The following is a 22,552-nucleotide window of genomic DNA, read 5'->3' as shown; positions in this document are numbered from 1 at the left end:
GGGTTTACTCAGAAGCAAGCCCCATTGCCAGCAACCGAGCTTACTCCCAGGTAAAGAATTGCACTTTAGTTCTTTGCATGAAAACCAGTGGGGTTTAACAGCACTTAACAGGGTTACCTGCACTGCTTCCCCAAAACAAGGTCTTAAGTTTAATGCTAATAATCCAGCGGCCCAGGCCAGCCGGGGGGGGGGGGGATCTGTTTGCGTGTGCCCACAAAGAGGGTTCTGAGTACCACCTCTGGCACCCGTGCCATAGGTTCGCCACCACTGGACTAAATTATCTCACAAGACTGTTGGATTGTTATAAGGATAAAATGGAAGAGGAGGGAGCCAAGTACTGTTTCCTTGCTGAGATATTTGGAAGGGATCACATGAGTGAATGAACGAATATTGTAACTCTTACCATTCATGGTGATTGTCCACAAAAGCAGACATGGGACTTATTTGTACAGTGTAAGTATCATTGGCAGAATATTCAAACAAGCCATAATACGGGTTGAAGAGCTCTCTTGATACGAGGAAGAAAAACTCCCGCGATGGTCCGCTGTAGTCCAGCCTTTTAAAGGAGAAAGCACAAACAATATCATTATAAAGAACAACGGAACAGGAAAGGTCTTGATCATCAGATTGACTCTGTACAATTTTAGATGCAAACATTTAGAAGGTGATTCAGCGATCAATTACAATAAATTCAGTTTTACCAGAAAAGCTGGTAATTCTATCTCGCAAAGTGGCCTATTTTTTAAGAGATCTGAGCTGGGATTCCGTAACGAGAGGGTTGGTTGCGGGATTTCATGGTGAATGATCTTTAGTGCTTTGTCCAAAGCTCCAAAAATCACTACAGAAACTGCAAGACACAACACATTCTGGGAATGAAATTGCTCTGGAAACATAAAAAGTGTAGGTAATTAATATTTTATGGGTCAAATATCAGTAAGACGGATTATCCATAAAGTACTTGTTGAATTTTAAGCTAGGGATATTGGTACATTTTCAAGTCAGGAATGTTTCTGTGTGTGTGTGTGTACAATATTTGTAAAAGTCCAGAGGGGCCTAAAAGTTTAAGGACACTAAGTTAAAGCACATTATCCTGTCAAATGCAGCCTACAGAGACTCCGTCTTGCCTGAGAGCTAAGTTACAACGGGCCTTTCCCCACTTACATTTTGCAGCGCGCTACTCTGAGCGCGAGCAATAATTCTGCATCCTAGCAAAACCGCACACCGTTTTCTGTTCAAAGGCACCCCATCCCAAATCCATTGTACACGACTCTCCAAGGCCAAGATCTTCCCCAATTCTGATATAATTTCCAATTCAATTCTAGTCAAATTTAAAAATCAAGTTGATTTCAAGACTTGAAGTCAAACAAGAAAACGAACACACGTGAAAGAAAAGCTCAAGCCGAATCCCCTTCTGATTCCCGGGAAGGAAAATTTTGATGCAAGGACACATTCAAACATGCTTCCATCCACTGGCAGTCCTTGGAAACCTGTACCATTAATTTGTATTACAATCCAAAATCAGTTAACTAACATATCAATGATACATCATCATCAGTATTGTTATTCTTATTGTTGTTATTATTTTGATTTATTCCCTTCCCTTTACAATAGTCTCAGAGTGCATTACACTAAAAAGCCTAAAAAAATCCCATTCAGTAACCACTATGAGAACAGTCCTAAAAACCACAGAACATTCCAAGTTCTGAAACTCCCAGAGGTGGGCCGAGTATGCAGGACATCTTGAGGCCACCCCCCCCCCCCAAATTCCAGTAGGGCAGTGGCGGCGAACCTTTTTGAGACCGAGTGCCCAAATTGCAACCCAAACCCCACTTATTTATCGCAAAGTGCCAACTCGGCAATTTAACCTGAATGCTGGGGTTTTAATTTAGAAAAAAACCGGTTGGCTCTTTCTTCCTCCACCCCACTCGCTCGAGCAGGGGCCAGCCTGCTGTAGCCTCCAGCAAGCCCCGCGGACACCGCTCTGTACCTCTCTAGCATCTCTGCCTCCTCTGGGCCCCTCTCTCGGGCAGCAGCCACCTGGAGCACAGGCACCAGGCTCGCCAGCCGAGTCCTCCCTACTCACTGCGGTGCACGCACATTGTGCTCAGTGGCCCAGGCCAGCCTAGATGTGTATGTGGGGGGGGGGGTGATTTTCCGCCCCCCACATGACGAACTCTGTGTGTGTGTGTGCCCACAGAGAGGGCTCCGAGTGCCACCTCTGGCACCCGTGCCATAAGTTCGCCATCACTGCAGTAGGGGAACCAGCTGGACACCAGGTGAAGAGGTTGGCCTTTGCCAGATGTCAAAACTCCAGAAGAGTAGGCGCCTAGCTGGCCTCTAATGGAAGGGCATTCCATGGTGCAGGGCCCACTGTAGAGAAGGCCCTCTGGGTTGCCCCATTTCCCTCAACCCCAAAGGGGGTGGGACAGCCAGGCCTCCCCCTCCAACCTCAGTGTCCGAGCAGGAATATATGGGTGGGTGAGTTCTCTCGAGTACCCAGGACTGATATTAAACAACATTCAGTGCAAGTAAAGTATAAAGTTTAAAATAGAAAATAAAATACTGGGTTGTTGAAACTAAACCATAATTTTCTGTCTTTTTTGTATTACATAGCCCAGAATCTTGCTAACCTGAAGGTAGTTTCACTAGAGCTATCGGCAAGGGGATATAAAAGTGGTTTGTTCTGCCTTAGACAAAACTGTAGTGAAGTGCCAAGTTCGAATTTCCTGATAGAAACTACAATATAAAAGCACATGTTCACTAGGGAAACCTGTTCTGCGTAATTTAACTGACTGGTTTTAAAGACAAACTGAGCCCATAAGCAGAGTTCATGTTGATAGTGAGGATCCTGGCTTACTATCCAAGCTTCCCTTTGTGTACCCACTTGACTCGGGTTTAAAATGGAAACCTACAAAACTTCACATTGCACAAAGTATTTAAAGCGCTGTTTGAACTGATGTTCTAAAGTACTGGAGATTAACTTAGACGAGCTGAAGAAGCTGCAAAAACATCTGACGTATTTGATGGGGCATTTTAATTTAGAGATTGCGAACACTAATAATTTATATTTTAATGTAAAACTAAATTATTGTTTTAATTTAAATTATTGTTTTAACTAAGTTACTGTTTTAACTGCATGTATTTCTGTATTGTTATAGCCAATGGCTCAAACAATAAATACTTGACTAATAATAACAAATCTGATTTCAAGATGTCAGGAATGCGGAGGAGAATGATAATGACAGAAAATTTTGTTTATCCCTCCAAAAACACAACTGTCACTGGGTCAAGGTGAAGAGAGAGAAGAACACTCCACAGCTCTTAATTTAAGTCATGTAAGTCACTCCTTTTCACTGGCTAATAAAAGGGATGTGTTCCAAGAAACAGGATATGTTCCAAGAAGATTTCAAAGAATACCCTATATCAGGTTTATAACTTCCTGGGGAGATCAGAACTCAACAAAAATCAAAAGTTTATGGAGCTGTTAACTATCTGAAAACAGATCAAAAGTATGAAACAATAAGATAACAAGGAGGAGAAAAATTAACATAAGAGGAAAGCCTGGGAAAGTTAAAAGAAATAATTTTAACAGTTTGTTTAGAGCATCTCCTAGACTCAGTGCTGGGATTTAGGTCAGATGATAAACGTGTTGATATATCCTGCCATTGCAAAAACAAAACCTCAACACAAAGAGTAAAGCCCTTCACTGTTCTGCCAAAGATAGAAGGAGCCGCCATGTTTGGTTTCAAAGGAAACTATCCTGCAGACCAGCGGTGGCAAATCTGAGTTTGGTTTTCATTTGGCTCTGCAGTTTGCTTTCCCACCCTACCCTGTTTAATAAAAGAAAGTGTTAGGAAAAGAGGCAAGAGCAAATTCAAATTCCACAAATCGTTTCAACACATCCTCATTGTACAAAACAAAGCATTTTTTAAAAATCCCATACTTATTTTGCCATAGTGAAAGGGATTCAGGTCACTTCCACACCCCATGTTTGGTCTGGTTTTTCTGCTGATAGATAGTTTTTTCCAGTGACGAAAGGAGCGGGAACCGTGCCCACGGCATGAACTGCCTGCGTGAGCCCTCTCCGCCCCTGAAACGCCCCCGGTCCCACCTCTGCACGTGACTGCAATGGTGGCACCTGGGACAAGCCGCCCCGAATATCCCCATTGCAGCTACGCGCCTGGTTTTTCCCCTTCCCCTTCCCACCCAACACCTCTTGTGCCCCTTCCAGCTTTGCTGCGATTTTTCCTAAGCCGGTTTTACTATGATCTTTTCAGAAAGATAGTAGCAAAGCCCAGGCAGCTGCCCTGCAGACAGGGAAATCCAGCTCTTTCCCAATCCAGCCCACATTGGCCCCATTTCCCCTCCTCCAGCCTCTTGCATTGGTCAAACCCCACCCCCCACCCCAATGCCATCACTGGAAGACTTTCTGATTTTTCCCTGGGATTAGGAGGGGGAGGAATGACTGGGGCAAGAAAAATGCAAGGATGTCCACCATGTGGAAATCCACCTTGTGCTATGTTTAATCAACAGCCACAGCCATGGTCACTTCATTATGCTGTTTTGAATATTCAAGTGCTTGAGCAAAACCACTTGGGACAGCATCAAAGACAGTTTATTTGCATTTCTGACATGTTTCAACAGAGAGACAAGATAATTGATCATTATGTAGAACTCTTCTGCCTTCTGAGTTGTCCTTGGAAACAAACTGCAACTATGCTTAAGGAAAATTTTTGCTATGCTATCAGTGGTGTAGCAAAAGGGATGTGGGGGGAGGGGGCTAGAGCCCTGGGCACCACTTCCTGAGGTCACGTGGGGGACCTGGTCGTTGCCCCCCACAACTGTGCCCCACCCCCAAATTCCCCACGGAGTTTGGGGCGGGGTGGGGCGCAGCTGAACACTGGCCTGCTGAACTCCACATGGAGCTACCTCTGAACTCCCCATGGAGTGGCACAGGTTCGTTTGATGCTAGCCTCAGCAAACCTGGGTCCAACTTTAGACAGCAGGCTTTAAGTCTTTGCAGTTTAAAGTTTGACCCAACACTCCCTGAGGTCAAGATCAAACTGAGCATCTTGGCTGACCGGCTCCAGCTTTGTATTGGTGTTTACAGCTGGACCCAGACAACCTGAGGCCAGCATCAAACAAGCCCATGATGCTCCCAAACTCCAAGAGGAGTTCGGAGACGGGACACAGTTGCAAGGGGGTGGGGTGCAGCTTTAGGGGGGTGGCACCCAGTGTGAGCCCGAGGCACCATTTTACACAGCTACGCCCTGTATGGTATGTCTTCACTAACAGCCCACCAAAATATAAAAGTGCCTTAAGAGGAAAATGGTTGGAAAATCACTTCTGTACGCATCCCACCAAAAGGGGGAGGGCAACTGAGGTAGGAATTTAGCCCAGAACTATGGAGCTAGGACAAGTTCTCTGCCACTTTACCCCACAGGGAGAAATGTTTATAGTGCATTTTGTTGTATATATCTATAGCCAATCTCATATGAATGGACATCCAGTAGCCATGGGAAAGCTAAGGCATATGGAGTCCATTATACCAGGCTTCTTATGAGGTACTTCAAAGGCAGGATCCAGAGTCACTCAAATATCTTCAGATGACCGGGTGATGGTCCTCCTCTGCGTGACTGACGGAGAGGTCAGAGGAAGGCAGCGAATCAAACAAATCTGTCTGCTCCTGATAACCTGTTCTTAAACTTCTGCTTCTGGCAAACTGTTACCAAATTTTATCACCCAGATTAAGGCAGTGATGAACGTGAAATACATTTACTTCCAAACGGCCCAATTCCTACATTCTTTCTAAAATGAAGAAAAGGGATCTGATGAATGCGACTTTGGATCTCCTCGCTGACCAGAAAGGCAGGAGTTAAATGAAGTTAAATAAACACATAAATTCCTTTCTGGATTGCCATTAAGTCCAAACGTTATGCCTGGGGACCATCATGAGATACGCTTGTCTAAACCAATAGCTTGTCTTATTTGGGTCTTAAACTACCACATTATCATACAATTGCAGGAATGGCGTTGAAAGAAATGGGACAATCCTGAACTAAGACAGAGAGAGGGGTGCCTGTCTCCAGTGGGACCTGGATCCCCGTGGAATTACAGCTCATCTCCAGACTATAGAGATAAGAACATAAGAACAAGCCAGCTGGATCAGACCAGAGTCCATCTAGTCCAGCTCTCTGCTACTCGCAGTGGCCCACCAGGTGCCTTTGGGAGCTCACATGCAGGATGTGAAAGCAAGGGCCTTCTGCGGCTGTTGCTCCCGAGCACCTGGACTGTTAAGGCATTTGCAATCTGAGATCAAGAGGATCAAGATTGGTAGCCATAGATCGACTTGTCCTCCATAAATCTGTCCAAGCCCCTTTTAAAGCTATCCAGGTTAGTAGCCATCACCACCTCCTGTGGCAGCGTATTCCAAACACCAATCACACAGTGCATGAAGAAGTGTTTCCTTTTATTAGTCCTAATTCTTCCCCCAGTTCCCCTGGAGAAAATGGTGGCTTTGGAGGGCATCCTGAGAATTATCAACCCCTTAGGCTGATCTGACTTCTGATCTAAACAACAGGCTTCCCAGATCCTAAGAATCAGAACAATGTGCCAACCCTCCCACAATCCCCAACCTTATTACAACTACTGCTGGATATTTTAAACACACTATTCAAATACCGGCTATAATTAGTTTCTACCCATGGAAGTAATCATATTCTAATTGTCTAGGGTGCTGGGTGTACTGAGCAGCAAATAGAAACAATTCCTTCCTACACTAAATCAAGAGACTTGGAAGGAACCCAAGTCGTAGGCACTGAAACTTTGCGAAAGAGTTCACAGACCACAGAGCGAGAAAAATGGTTTTTGAACAGCTGCAGGTTCTAGGCTGAGAAGAGGCATTTCCTGGCTGCGAGCCTTCCTCTTTTGGCTCTAGACCACAAAGACCAAGCTAAAGTATCTAAAAGCAGCTGCAAAATGCAGCATGAAGCACATCCTGTTCTACTCACCCTTCCTCTCCGACAAAGGTGACATATAGTTTGTTTCTTTGCAGGTCCTTTCTTGAGTAACCCATAATTTGGTTGAAGGCATCTTCTAGCAAATGGTCTCTCCTGATAATTAATCTGCACAATGAGACAAATCGAAGCACAGCAAGTCACCCTCTGGAGTTTCATGTTTTATTTCCCCTGCAACGTTTCGACTATCACAGACCACAGGAAGACTCATCTTTCACCCAACACCAGAATTTTACTACTTTGCACATTCAGACAACATTTTCCTGGGCTCCTGGAGAGGTCCCGGAAGAGTAAGAATCATCCCAGAGAAAGCCCATTCCTGTGTCTCTCCCAGAACAATTAGAGAAAAAAACAGTGTAGAGAAGCAATCCCCAACATTTTGAAGCCAGCTGAGCAGGCCTCTTTGGAAATCTGGCACAGGCTGAGGAGTGGAGTGACAAGATGGCTCCAACAGGAAGGGAAGCTAACCTAAGGTGACCAGATGGTCACCTTTGTGATCCGGGTCAGGTGAGTATGCGGCCAGCGCACACAAGATAGTGCTTAGACAGCCGAAAGAGCTGCAGCTTCTGGGGCTATTGCTTTCCCGCCCTGTCACAGAGCGGAAACGGCAAGCCCCAGAAGGCAGTGTGCTCCTGCGGCTGGGCGCGCGGGAGGCTGCCGCACTGCCTTGCGCCCCAGAAGGCAGTGCGGCAGCCTCCCCAAAATCGGGACAATTTGAAGAACCCGCGGGACGCGGGACAAATTGTTTAAAGGCGGGACGGTCCCGCCAAAAGCAGGACATCTGGTCAGCCTAAGCTAACCACAAAATGGCTGCCAAAGGAAGTGGACCCAACCACAGAATATCAGGGAGTGAAGTCATGCATAATAATATAATTCTTCAACGTTTCAGGCTGAAGTTCTGTTTAACAAGATTCCTTTTTAAAGGAACATATTAAAATATTTTCTTGCATACACCTTCAGTCGCGCAGTGAAGGTCTTTGTGCTGTGGCAGCAGCTGCTGCCAAAGCAACTTAAAAAAAAAATCTGCAGAAGCCATCAGATTTCCAATGGACAATCAAAAGTCTGGCTGTGCAAAACTACTCCCCGGCTCTGCTCACTTTCTAAAAACACTTGGCCAGGGGTCACGAAAGGTAGTGGCAGGCACCATGGGGCTCATAAGTGCCACGGTGGGAACTCGTGACCCGGAGAAAACAGTGTTGAGAACATGACAGCCCCAATGGCTGCTGTAAACCATGGCTACCAGCAGTAGCTACAGGACTACAAACATCATAAGCAATGTACTGTGTTTCACATGCTTAGTCAGCTGTTGAAGGCTTCCATGGCTGGATTCAATTGGTTGTTGTGGGGTTTTTGGGCTGTGTGGCCATGGTCTGGTAGATCTTGTTCCTAACATTTCACCTGCATCTACGGCCGGCATCTTCAGAGGTGTATCACAGAGAGAAGTCTGTTACACACTGTGTTCAGATGCAGGCGAAATGTTAGGAACAAGATCTACCAGACCACGGCCACACACCCCGGAAAACCCACAACAACCAGTTGAATCCGGCCATGGAAGCCTTCGACAGTACAATGTAACAAGCCCTTTTGTGGAAAGTAATAATTTGTAATCCCGTGTTTGATCTGCAAGAAATACTTAATTCTGTAAAATACTTCCACTTACTTTAATTTCCCTGGGCCTTGCCCATAACCTTTAGTCTCCAGCTTCCGGTAGAAATTCCTCAGTTTGGCTTCAAAATCTCTCTTATAGGGCGCCGGAGCTCGGGCGTTGGCACGCTGGGTACCTGTGAGTAAGTCAGAAACCCAAGCTTACTGAAGACTGCACAGGAGCTGCATGGGCACAAACTGCAAGCCACGGTGAAAGGGTTAATAAAAAAACAGATTGTGATCCACTGGTGGGCTCTGGACAATTTCCAGTGGGTCACTTGGCACATGCCAGTTATTTATTGTTCGTAAAATGGATACCGATTGCTAGAAGTGGCTTACAACTAACAAAACAGAAGTATGAAAACTAGCCTGCTGGATCAGACCAGAGTTCATCTAGTCCAGCATTCTGCTTCTCGCAATGGCCCACCAGGTGCCTTTGGGAGCTCACATGCAGGATGTGAAAGCAATGGCCTTCTGCTGCTGCTGCTCCTGAGCACCTGGTCAAAACAGTTGAAATGCACTCATGGGTGTGTGTGTGTGTGTGTGTGTGTGTGTGACCAATTAAAGCACAACTTGTTACTGTGACTTTGGTGAAGAAGACTGGCTAAAGGTAGACCTGGATCTGACGGAGCGAGTTCTTTAAAGAAATGTGCACATTCAGGAGTATTTAACTGAGGTCATTTACACAAGTGTGATCTCCTTTGCTTTGAGCTAACGTTCCATTCAGGCTTGATTCTCGGTTAAGAACACATTTCCCCCTCTTCGGCCCTTGCCCCCGCTGTCAGATCAGAGAATTCAATTAGACTGGGGCTAGCCTGTGCTACTGGGACAGCTACAAGAGATGCTTTTCTCTTCATAGAAGAAGAGTTTGGATTTATATCCCCCCTTTCTCTCCTGTAGGAGACTCAAAGGGGCTTACAATCTCCTTGCCCTTCCCCCCTCACAACAAACACCCTGTGAGGTAGGTGGGGCTGAGAGAGCTCTGAAAAGCTGTGACTAGCCCAAGGTCACCCAGCTGGCATGTGTGGGAGTGTACAGGCTAATCTGAATTCCCCAGATAAGCCTCCACAGCTCAGGCGGCAGAGCTGGGCATCAAACCCGGTTCCTCCAGATTAGATACACGAGCTCTTAACCTCCTACGCCACTGCTGCTCCTACACCACTGCTTCATAGCAACCCCAGTATCCTTTGTTAGTCCCCCACCCAACCATGGCCAACCTTGCTCAGCTTCCAAGCTCGAATGAGATCAGGCTAGGCTGCGCTGCTGGCTGTTTTTAAATGCTTACAGCTCTTTTTGACTATGTACTCTAGTCTACAAAGCTGAAATGTATTGGCAGAATCCAGGGTTGTTTTTTTAAAGGAACCGTTCAAGTGATGTCAGCCCACCCATTCCGAAATCTGTGGATGGCTTTAAACATTCAGGCCCTAGAAAGCAACCAGAGTGACAGAAAGAGGGAGGGAAAGATTGTCTGGCATTAAAAACAAATTACACAGACTTTAAAATCAGCTAAAAACAGAAGCCTATTTTATTCATTCAAAAGCAAAATGAAAACTGTACGCAATGAATGCAAACTTAAATGGTGTTTTCATAAGCAAGGCCTTTCATCACCAAGGAAAATTCACATTTAAACATCCAATTCTGAGTGCAAGTTAATTGAAAACACATGAACGCCACACACAAAGCCTTCTGAGACACTTTGAACAAGTTGCGTGCCTGGTGGTTTTTTTTTTAATTCACATCTCATCTAATCTGTAACAGTAAACTATGAACGTAATTGCTGTTTGGGCTCCCACAAATTGGCTTTTAGCTTCCTGTATGTATGACACACAACCAAACTCGTACTTGGTTCTGAAATGTTAACTACTGGAACTAGGCACTCAAAGCTCTGTCTGCAGAAAACCCACATTTCCCCAGATGCACTCATTTACATCAACTAGGTAAGCAAAGCAGGTAACTGAACCACAAACGCAATCTTGAGAGGAAACTTCAGTACGCTCACTTCCTATTTTAATTCTATTTTTCTTCAAGGATTGCAAGCTCTGCTAAACGTAGGCTGCACTTCAACTTTTCAAATATTTTCCTGTTTCCTGTGTTTCACAGCCTGTACCCCTTGAATCCCTAAACGTTTTTTCCCCCAAATATGTTATCAAATCAAAGGAGCTGAAATCACTACATATCCCAAAATGATAGCTCAGCTCATGACAAGTCCCTTTGTAAATACACTAACGATATGGTGTGAGTGCAAAGCTCAAACGTCAGAGACAGTTGTGGGGAAAGGAACAGAAAGAGAAGAAGAGAATATCACTGCATGAACTGATCCAGAAGCAGTCAAATAAGCATAGGGATCATCTTTGTTTCTCGTTTGGGTCAAAAAAAGGACACACCAGCCCCAAACAGTTCCACGAGGGGGACACACCAATCTATCCATAAGTTGGATCAAAAAAAGGACACACCAGCCTATCCATAAGGGAACACAACAGCAAGAACAGAAGAAGAAGAAGAAGAAGAAGAAGAAGAAGAAGAAGAAGAAGAAGAAGAAGAAGAAGAAGAAGAAGAAGAAGAAGAAGAAGACGAGGAGGAGGAGGAGGAGGAAGAGGAGGAGGAGGAGGAGGAGTTTGGATTTATATCCCCCCTTTCTCTCCTGCAGGAGACTCAAAGGGGCTTACAATCTCCTTGCCCTTCCCCCCTCACAACAAACACCCTGTGAGGTGGGTGGGGCTGAGAGAGCTCCGAGAAGCTGTGACTAGCCCAAGGTCACCCAGCTGGCGTGTGTGGGAGTGCACAGGCTAGTCTGAATTCCCCAAATAAGCCTCCAAAGCTCAAACGGCAGAGCCTGGAATCAAACCCGGTTCCTCCAGATTAGATACACGAGCTCTTAACCTCCTACGCCACTGCTGCTCAGAAAGAGAAGGTGGAAGCTGAAGCAGAGGTGAAGCAGAGTTGCAAAAAAGCAAACTGTGGGAGGGACCCGGGGGTGGGGGGTGAGATATGATGCTGGTTGTGGAGTCATGCCACTTTCTGTAAAAAAAAAACACCCCAGAATTGACCAAGGAATTGCCAGAAACTCCTTAGTAAAACCATGGAGTTTTCAGTGATTCCTAGAACTATCCAAGAAGTGATAACTAGTAGCTCTATGAATCACTGAAGCTCTGTGGTAAAACAATAGAGTTTTTGGCAATTCCTAGAGATCTCCTTGGTAGTTTTTTTAAAACCAGAAATGCTGCTGCCAGCAATGAAAAAGTGTTGTCCCTACCAATGCTCAGAGTGGTGGTGGGCAACAGGAGTCGGGGATGTTCATCCTGGGGGGCCTGCCAGCCTTGAGTTGGAAGTCAGAACTGAAGTCAGAAATTATTTCCAAGAGCTCTTAAAGTAGCTTGAGAGAGGCCTGACACCCAGAGGTGTAGTGGGGCCACACTGCACCCGGTGCACACTTTGCGTCCCCCCCCCCCCCCAACACACACACTTACCTTAGTTCAGCTTGAAAGTGCAGGCTGGAAAAAGCAGCCTGTTTACTTGAGGCTGAAAAATGGCCTGGTGGGAACTATATTTCCCATGAGACCTTGGGGCTCACAAGTTCTCATGGGAAGTGTAGTTCCCACCAGGCCGTTTCCAGCCTACACTTTCAGGCTAAAAATAAGGTAAGTGTGGGAGTGCCGGGGGGGGCACCACAGGGGAGGGGCAATTCCCCCCCTCCCCAGGCATGCGTCTGGTGTAATGCGCACCCCTCGTTCCCTGGTAGCTCCGCCTCTGCTGACACCTCTTCAAGCTCTTGACTACGTACACATTTCTTCTGTTCCTCTGGTCAACTAGGTTCCTGAATCTCTGCCAAGCCTTGCCACGTCCTGAATGGATGCACTCCACAAGCAACCACATCCTTTTTCATACCACCTTTAATTCTCTTAACACACAGGTGTCAAATGCGCGGCCCTCCAGATGTTATGGACTACAGTTCCCATAATCCCCTGCCAGCATGATGCTGGCAGAGGATTATGGGAACTGTAGTCCATAACATCTGGAGGGCCGCGAATTTGACACCTATGTCTTAACAGATTACTATCTCCATCTTTCTAACACTGGATGAATGAATGAAATCAGCAAGGCATGCTGGGAAGGCCCCAGGCGTTTTGAATGAGTTGATGAGCTACAGGGCATAAACGCTGCGGAATAATAGGAGGAAGCCACATGGAGTGTATCGCCATCTCAACATCAGCAGGCAGAATCCACACGGGAAAGTGTATCAGAGACCTTACAACTGTAGCTACCGTTACTTTATCCACCACTGAGACATATAGTAAAAGACAGATTCTTCCCAGTGACATACAAGCCATGCAGCTATTGCATCTTTTCACCTTATACTTGCACAACTAAACTTGATTAAAGTAAAATATGTGGCCAAAAGTGCAACCAATCCAATGTTGCTGTTCAAGAGATTTCCCTTACCAGTTTGTTTTTTATTTGTTTATCAGATAATGTTGACATATATCAAAGTACCCAATTTTTAACTTTCTTTTTTCTCCGTTTACTGTTATTATACAAGATCTGACTCGAAGATGTCGCATGGCAACTGGTTTCTGTAACGTATCATCAGTCTTTCCCCAAACTGACATTAAATTAACATCTTCAGACATGATAAGTTCTCATTGCAAATCAGAGACCACTGCCAAGAATTTTCCAGGTAATTATAACAATTACATCTGACTTAAGAACAACAACTGAGTGAAAAGGTTATTATGAGAGTAAATTGTACATCGTTGTCCAGCCTGAGATTTGTGTGTAGTTTAGGGCAGATTGAAAGCAATTTCATAAATATTCATGCCCTCTAAATGGGATCTCAGAGGTCTGATTTGGGAAAGCGCTTGATCAGTGCTCATAACACTCAATTATATACTACCTCTCCACTCAATTACATAGAAGAAAAAGAAGAAGAAGAAGAGTAGTAGTAGTAGTAGTAGTAGTAGTAGTTTGGATTTATATTCCCCCTTTCTCTCCTGTAGGAGACTCAAAGGGGCTTACAAACTCCTTGCCCTTCCCCCCTAAGGAACCTTCTTTCATTCCAAGGGGACTTTTTCAACTTTTAAGAATCCTTTCACTGGAGGAAGAGACTCTTCTAAGCAGAGAAAACGATGAGATTCAACCCACTGACTCTGTGATAAAATACTTTGGCCGATTCTCCACTTAAAAAAAAACCGCTGAGGCAAACCACTCTCCTTTGAATCGCCGCTTTTGAGCGTGAAGTCTTACTCCCCGCTGCAGGAACGCGCCTCCTGTCTTCTTTTTAAAAAACCCTTTTCTGTCCCCGTTTTTGCAGCAGGGCACAAGGGCAGAGGGAGGGAAGGGAGCGTTTGGGGGCAGCCTCCGAAGCTTCCGTCTTGAAACCAGCAGTCACACCCCCGGGCTTCCCCCCTCCCCCGCGCAGAGTGCGGGGTGTTCAAAAAGGTGCTGTTCCATCCAGGAACAGAAATACCGCATGCTGAGGGGGAAGGAGAGCGGCAGATTCGGGGTTGCTGTGCTGTCGCCACTGGCACAATGGGAAGTGCAGCGGGACCCCGCGTTATTTGCCGCAAGTAGTGTGCAACAAAAGGCAAGCGGGGACACGACCTCTGACACATATAGCTCTTGAGGAAAGAGGCCAGAGTAGACGGATCTGACAATTTACAAATGTTCAAATGTAAAGTGACGTAGTCATCTTCATTTGCCTCAATGGAAAAATCTGAAGATAATTTTTAAAAGACTACTTCTTACTTTGTGGCTGTTTTGGCAAAACTAAGCTGGTCTCATAAGGCCTCTATGGAAATTATCACCTACTTACAAGACATTTCTTTCCAAATTGCCAGAGGTTTATATCCACCAAAACCATATCAGACTGTAGGAATGAGAGAATGGGCCTCCCAGTTTTTGAAAGAGAAATATAGATACGGGTAAATCAGGGGAAAAGTGGAAAGAACTATAGGATTCCAGTCTGCATTTCTGAACTCTCTTCCTGCTTCCTAGAATACAAAGACTGCTTCCACTGTTGTGTTTCGCCTGCATTAGCGATATTCTTTTATGCTTGGTAGAGCAAAACAGATATCTTGCTGTGTTTAAAGCCCTGCTGCTTGGAAGAATTGTCATGGCTTATAAAGGCGATTCTTTTGAGAAACAAAATTCAGGCATCCATGATAAAAAAAAAAATTCACAATCAGTAGCATAAGAAGGCTTGTGCCCGCAGAGGGTTAAATGGTGTTCCGAAGATGGCCACAAAATTAGGGAAGAACAATGTTTATTCTCAAGGAATAGAAGAGAAGTAGAAGAGTTTGGATTTATATCCCCCCTTTCTCTCCTGCAGGAGACTCAAAGGGGCTGACAATCTCCTTGCCCTTCCCCCCTCACAACAAACACCCTGTGAGGTGGGTGGGGCTGAGAGAGCTCCGAGAAGCTGTGACTAGCCCAAGGTCACCCAGCTGGAGTGTGGGAGTGCACAGGCTAATCTGAATTCCCCAAAGAAGCCTCCACAGCTCAGGCGGCAGAGCTGGGAATCAAACCCGCTTCCTCCAGATTAGATACAGGAGCTCTTAACCTCCTACGCCACTGCTGCTTATACATATAAGTCTGTTCTTGAAAAATAAAGGAAAACTCTGATTAATAAATTAAAATAAAATTAATTAATAAATTAAATCAATACATTAAATTAATCATGGCCAATTGGCCATGCTGGGGGGGGGGGCTGATGGGAATTGTAGTCCATGAACATCTGGAGCACCATAGGTTGGCCACCCCTGCCTTAAGGAAAACTCTCACAAAGCTTACCTGGAGAGTTCTGCGGCGAGGACACCGGCGAGCCTCGTGGTGACTGGCAAAAACTGGGATGAAGTAAGGCATGTGGTGGAACGTATGACATGATTTCTTCTTCGAACAAACTAGAAAGGGGCGGGAAAGAGCAGAATAAGACAGACACGCATGTTTCTTTGAAGCTTAAAGCTACGTCCCCCACCGTGCCACATTGCTTTCTTTAGGAACGTTTGTAAACTCGTACGGTGAAGGGACTCGCTAGGAGCGAAGCGAGTCACACAGAGAAACTGTGGATAGGGAAAAAGATTAGCACACTTTCCCACCTTTGCTTTTCAGTCACCCCTTACTAGAAGCATAAACATCAGGCTGCCACTACATTTGGGCCTCAAACACTTCCATTTGCAAGTTTACAAACATAACTGCTGCGATCCTCACCTAAAATATTTCACCACTCAGAGACAGAGGCATACAGGGGTGCAAATATACCTGGGCGCTGGCACCAGCTCCAGGCAGTAGACCTGGACACCGCCACCGGCTCCAAGCGGTAGACCTGGACCCTGGCATCAGCTCCGAGCAGTAGACCTGGATGCCGGTGCGAGCCCCAGGCAGTAGACCTGGATGCTGGCGCAGGCTCCAGGCAATAGACCTGGGCTCTGGGCGGTAGACTTGGCACTGGGGGAGGGGGTTCAGATTTTGCCCCTGTGCTCCATTTTTCCTAGATACGCCTGTGCTGGGAGAACATCCATGAAATTAATTTTTTAAATGTGAAATCCACATGGATTTTGTAAGAGAGTCTAAGTATTAGCCAGGGCCAACCTCGCTAAGCTCCTGAGATCTGATGAGATCGAGTTATCCTGGGCCAGCGAGGTCAGGGCACGGTGCTCCAGGGATGCCCATAACTTTATCTGATCTACAAACGCACCCCATTCCAGGGATCACTTGTAGGCAGTGGCGTAGCGCCAAGGGGGCAGGAAGGGGTGTGCGACGCACCAGGCGCACAAAGGTGCATGGGCGTGGGGTGACGGGGACTTTCTGGGGCGTGGCGGGGGCGCAGGGCACCTGCATGCCCCAGGCCCAGTTCCCCCTTGTTCCGGCCCTGCTTGTAGGCATGGCAGCTTCAGCACACTTGAAGAGCTTTTCTTCTGCAAAGACTTCACCATTAAGTTCAATGGAAGAAGAACTCTGCTCTACACCATACATGATTAAGGCAAGGATACATTTGTGTCCTAGTTCCATGTAGACCAATATCTTACCACTTCTGGGGTTTCCCCCAAATTCCTTCCCTTTCTTAATCTAGCTTGTTTTCTTTTCTTCCCCTCTTTGTAAATGGCACTGTTGCACCTAACACCATAGGTGCAATTGTATGGGTGCAAGTTGTGGGCTGCCTCCTCAAATGCAAGTTGTGGGCTGCCTCCTCAAATGCAAGTTGTGGGCTGCCTCCTCAAATGCAAGTTGTGGGCTGCCTCCTCACTTTGCTTTCACTTGTTTAAATGTCACCTGTACCTGCAGCTTTGCCGCCTGCAAGCCACTGCTTGGGTTCCTCACTGCTCCCCCAGTCCGATCTCCCGTGCTATCCTAGCATCTGTTTAAAACAGATGCTTTTTAATTTTTAAATCCAGATGCAATGGCAGCTGCACATGGGCCAAGACAGCATTTTTGAATTTTAAAAAAGAGAAAGGAAACCCCAATACCTGTATTGCTTAATAAACCCTGTTCAAAGGAGAGCCATAATGCTCGCCAGGTTTAATGTTATGCCTTCTGCCTTGTTACATGGCAGATTTAATAAGCAAGAAAAGGCTAAAAGATTGTGCCCATGCAACGATGGCTCAGTTTAATCTCTGGCCCACCAATTACTACACTGTCTCAGATTCAAGGAAATCAGATCCAAGTATGTGAATCTTACTCCTTTACATTTACCCCAACTCCCCGATTTAATTAGATTACACTACTTGTTGGACAACCCTGATCCTTCTCTCTGTACAATAGTGGCAGACTTTCTCCTGGAAATTACTAAACGCCAGTAGATTTCCTTCGACCTGTATTGTATATGCTTTTTAATCTGTTTTTTATTACTGTTGTACTGTTGTCTATGCCAATACAGGCTTGCTTCTTAAAAAAAGAAAACTCCAAAGATGCAATTATAGGAGGAAATCGGTGCACAGATTGCTCAACTCAGAACAATGTCGTGTTAACAGAAATATTATATAAATATCACCCACAGTCCGATTACAGTGGAGATACACAATTTGAAATTATCTGAATCGCTAGGCTTTGAAAAATTCTGTCTTAAAAGTCAGCTCCAAATCTGAAAGCTAAACAATTATATTCCCAGCATCTGAGTCCTTTGTTGTATTGCTGCTGGCTGCGTTTCAAAGAACTGAAGTGGGAAATCACTGAGGTCATTAAATCAGCTCACGTCTGTACGCCTGACAGGTAACAGGCATATTCCACACACATTTGTTAGAGAGCACCGCCATGCACGTACCTGAGTAACATGACCAGGTCTGCATCGCTGGATAAGCGCACCAGCCCCGGGGTTCCTTCCGTTCGTATAAACTGGATCTTCTCCCTACCGACACAGACAAAGCGTTCCAGAACGTCTCTTGCAAATAAGGCACTGATGTATCCCAGAGCAGCCACAAAAAGCACCGGGTATATCAAGAAGACTTCGGGATTATCCCTCTGCATTTCAGGCACCATGTTTTTGCCTGCCGCACCATGTCCGAGCAAACCTCACAACCAGTTCTGCCATTCCCCTTGCCCTTGCCAAGGTCTCCCACTGTCGAGTGCCGAGGAATGGCTTTCCTGTTGCCCCCATCTCTCGGATGCTAAAGCAGCTTCGGGGACCCGACCAATGAAAATCAGTCCCTCGAGTTAATGCTGGTTGTGGCTCTGAATTCCAAGCAGCCGCCTAAGCCAGGGAGGAGGACATTGCTATTCTGTGAAAGGCAGCCGCTTAAAAGAGGCACACCTGCTCTTCCCTTAGCACAAATCTCAAGGAGGTTCGTGTCCGCTGTTTTGGGAGCAGGCTGTGCGCAGCGCTTACAAAAGAGAAAGGGACACATGCTTTGCAAACCCCTGTTGAGTTGTTCTTGTTACTACGGGGACCAAAACGGCATGGCAGGCTGCTTGCTTTTAGCCTGTGTACGAACTACTTTCTCACCCACACGCCCTTTGGATGTCTGACATGGCGAAGGATCTTATCACATCGCACGGGCTCTCGCTGCGCCTCCTCCCCCACTCAGCATCCACAAACAAGTTTTAATTATCACAAAGACAGCTGTGCCTTTTTATCTTCATGGGCTCTCTGTAGTAAACTTGGTGACTCTATTGCCCTTTTCCAGGGCTGGTTCTGGGACGTCTATCTTGTGCAGCGAGAGAATGGCCTACGCGAGATCTTCCTGATACCTGCATTAGCCAATTGGTGTGAAATGGGCAATATGCCGACAGCCAGCATAGTATGGTAGTTGGGACTGGGACGTAGGAAACCCAGGTTTGTATCCCCATTGAGCCATGGAAGCTTGCTGGATGAGCTCGGGCCAGTCACACACTCTAGCCTACTGTCAGGAGGCCTGTATTTAGGGTTTTGCTTATGCTGCTATTTCGTTTCACTGGAGGGAGGTTGGTAGGGGTTAGCTGTATTTCTAACTGTCTTTTCTTGCTGCTGTGGAATGTGCGGTGATACCAGGTGGCGTCAAGGTCACTGTCTACTCATCTCCTGTTATCTCCATGCACTTACTTTCTGGTGGGCTTTCCCAGGCGGGGGAGGGGGGGGGGCTGCCAGTTCATTTATTATTGCAGTTTGCGCAGGAAATCTCCAGTCTTGGCTTTGCCAAGGTAGACCCTGAACCAATAAAGCTGCTGTTCTACAACAAGAGTTGTTGTGGATTTATTGGGGTTCTGACATTAAGCCAAGACTGGAGATTTCCCGCTCACACTGCAATAATAAATGAACTGGCAGGGTTGTTGTGCAGAGAAAATGGAAGAAAGGTGATTTTTATAGAACTCATTACGGATTTCAACTGAAGAGAAAGATGGAATATACATGAAGTAAACAAGCAAATAAATAATCTCCCCCAGCCGTACTACATATGTGTGTTTGTGTAATTGTTTATGTGTTTTGTTTTCAGTGTTTTTATAATATGTATTGTTCGCCCCTCTGGGGACTTCTTTCTGCACAAATCCCCAAACGTTTCTAAAACGTTTTTAATTCCTCCCTTTACAACAACGTATGTCCGCACTTACCCTCTCAAATGGTTGCTGGCCACCATTCCCCGCCCCCTACTTTTTAGTTCAATGTGGAATCGTTGCTTCAGTGCTTCACAACAGGTGGCTATGACCTGGAAGCAGGGGTGGGTAGCGTGGTGGCCAAGTTTGCAGATGATATCAAATTATATAAGGTGGTGAGAACCACAAAGGATTGCGAAGAGCTCCAAGCGGACCTTGATAAATTAGGTGAGTGGGCTAAGAAATGGCAAATGCAGTTCAATGTAGCAAAATGCAAAGTGATACACATAGGGGCAAAAAATCCAAACTTCACATACACACTACAGGGGTCAGTGCTATCAGTCACAGACCAGGAAAGGGATTTGGGCATCTTAGTTGATAGTTCCATGGGAATGTCAACTCAATGCATGGCAGCTGTGAAAAAGGCAAACTCTATGCTGGGGATAATTAGGAAAGGAGTTGATAATAAAACTGCAAAGATTGTCATGCCCTTATATAAAGCCGTGGTGCGATCGCACTTGGAGTACTGTGTTCAGTTCTGGTCGCCACATCTCAAAAAGGATATCGAAGAGATAGAAAAAGTGCAGAGAAGGGCAACGAGGATGATTGAAGGATTAGAGCACCTTCCTTATGAGAAGAGGTAGCTGCAGCTGCTTATGCCTCTTTAGTTTAGGAGAGAGAGACGTCTGAGGGGGAATATGATTGAAGTCTACAAAATTATGCATGGAGTAGAAAATGTTGACAGAGAGACATTTTTCTCTCTTTCCCACAATACTAGAACCAGGGGGGGGCATTCATTGAAAATGCTGGGGGGAAGAATTAGGACTAATAAAAGGAAACACTTCTTCACGCAACTTGTGATTCGTGTTTGGAATATCCTGCCACAGGAGGTGGTGATGGCCACTAACCTGGATAGCTTTAAAAAGGGTTTGGACAGATTTATGGAGGAGAAGTCGATCTATGGCTACCAATCTTGATCCTCCTTGATCTCAGATTGCAAATGCCTTAGCAGACCAGGTGCTCAGGAGCAGCAGCAGCAGCAGGCCATTGCTTTCACCTCCTGCATGTGATCTCCCAAAGGTATCTGGTGGGCCACTGCGAGTAGCAGAGTGCTGGACTAGGTGGACTCTGGTCTGATCCAGCAGGCTAGTTCTTATGTTCTTATGTTCTTATTCTCTCCACCTTCCACACTCCATCCTCCAACGATTTGTGCCGTCCCCCCAATGAAGAAACTCTGCTCCACAAATGAAGAAATTCTTCAAAAATAGTCGAGGGGGAATGGAGAGTGAACAGAGAAAATGGCGTTGAGGAAGAAGTTCAGGGAAGGCAGAGAGGTGTTGGAACTGTCTTAAAAAGTCTACACAGGCAAATGAAGTCATTTTGAAAACAGTTCAACTCAAGAATCATTTAAAAAGGGCATTCATTTAAAAATATTTTCAGGATGCAAGTAAAACGTTCGGGGGTAAAAACAATGCGGAGCTCCACAGGCGATGCGTTCTATTCCCTGCCTCAAAACACTTTAAAATGTCTGTGTGGAAAGGACCTAAGTTAGGTGAGAAAGTAGCATACATTTTTTAAAAAAATAAATGAATAAAAATTTCATACGTGAAACCCAGATTTTAAAAGGACGGCATCTGCACATGCCAAAGCTGCAAAATATCCATGTTGCCCATTTCACCCAAAATGGCGCTCGCGTGTACTGAAAGGATCGTGCGTGGTGTGCTTTCCAGGTATGCAAGATAGAACCAGCAGGAATTTAGTGACAAGAAAGGCTTCCTCTGACCAGTAATACAGCAAAATGGAGCCCCCCCACCACCACCTTTCTACAAACTTGGGAAACTGCATATGGATCAGCATTGTCACTTCCGAAAGAAACAGACAACTTTGATGCCAGAGAAGGAAGACTGATCCGATGCTCACCTGAGTGAATGATTACGAGTAAGCTCTGGCTGTCGTTCCTGTAGAATTTCAAAGATATTGGGCTGCCGCAGAAATGCAACGATCTTATCATTGTATGCTAAAAAAATCCAAGAGAGAGAGTGAGAGAGAGAGAGAGATGTTCATTTCCTTGAGGGTCATGTCAAAGGTCAATGCCGTTTCCAAAAAAAGGTCCATTTCTCAAGGACATAACAAGTACCCATCATAGATTTTTGCTGATTCAAGCCAAAACCAGAAAGTATGCACGAACCCGGGACAGATCATCATCATCATCATCATCATCATCATCATCATCATCATCATCATCATCATCATCATCATCATCATCATCATCATCATCATCATCATCATCATCATCATCATCATCAATTCGATTTGATAAACCGCCCTACCCCTGAAGGGCTCAGAGTGAGAACCACAGATTCCAATTGGGAATGGCGGGGGTGGAGGGTGGGGAAGTAATGGCTGATGATGGGAGCCTTATATTTATTTACTTGACTTCAAAGTCACTTTCCTCTGCTCACTGCAGACTCAATGTGGTTTAAAGTAAATACCCAGTGAAGTGGCATTTGTTCTGGCAAGAACCACAATTTACCACCAGTCCATGTCGCTATTTGTGACGACAAACAGAAATCCTCGCCTTCTGTTAGAGGGCAACAGGTTTTACGTAAAATTCACCTGGTCATCACGTGCAAAAATATTTTCATAAGCAGTCATTTGAAGTTGATAATTTAATTGTCATCTCCTGAATCGCAACCCAGTTTAAGTCTGTGGTTCCACTCATGCTTTTGTTTTTTTGTTTTTTTCTGGGAGTCAGCTCCACTGAACACAAAGGGATTTGCTTCCAAGTAAATCTGAACAGGATTGCACTGGATAAGATCTGCTTTTTCCACACACTAATACAGAACAAAGTGGCCCTCCTCAAAGTAGAGCTGGACTCAGCTCTGCCCAACAACTGC

General features: G+C 45.6%; 1 protein-coding gene across 1 annotated transcript in view; it reads right to left on the bottom strand.

The window, feature by feature from the left end:
• Positions 1-22,552, bottom strand: part of HECW2 (HECT, C2 and WW domain containing E3 ubiquitin protein ligase 2) — a 136,138-nt gene that overhangs the window by 25,820 nt on the left and 87,766 nt on the right. The window contains exons 15-20 of the mRNA XM_048483600.1: positions 21,576-21,676; positions 17,914-17,997; positions 15,447-15,556; positions 8,677-8,797; positions 7,011-7,124; positions 404-556 (exon numbers count right to left, since the gene is read on the bottom strand). Coding sequence (XP_048339557.1) covers positions 404-556; positions 7,011-7,124; positions 8,677-8,797; positions 15,447-15,556; positions 17,914-17,997; positions 21,576-21,676 — 683 coding nt within the window. The remainder of the gene's footprint in view (positions 1-403; positions 557-7,010; positions 7,125-8,676; positions 8,798-15,446; positions 15,557-17,913; positions 17,998-21,575; positions 21,677-22,552) is intronic.

Source organism: Sphaerodactylus townsendi, linkage group LG02 (genome assembly GCF_021028975.2).
Source record: "Sphaerodactylus townsendi isolate TG3544 linkage group LG02, MPM_Stown_v2.3, whole genome shotgun sequence".
In the NCBI taxonomy this organism is placed as follows: Eukaryota; Metazoa; Chordata; class Lepidosauria; order Squamata; family Sphaerodactylidae; genus Sphaerodactylus; species Sphaerodactylus townsendi.
This window is presented reverse-complemented; position numbering and strand designations above follow the sequence as displayed.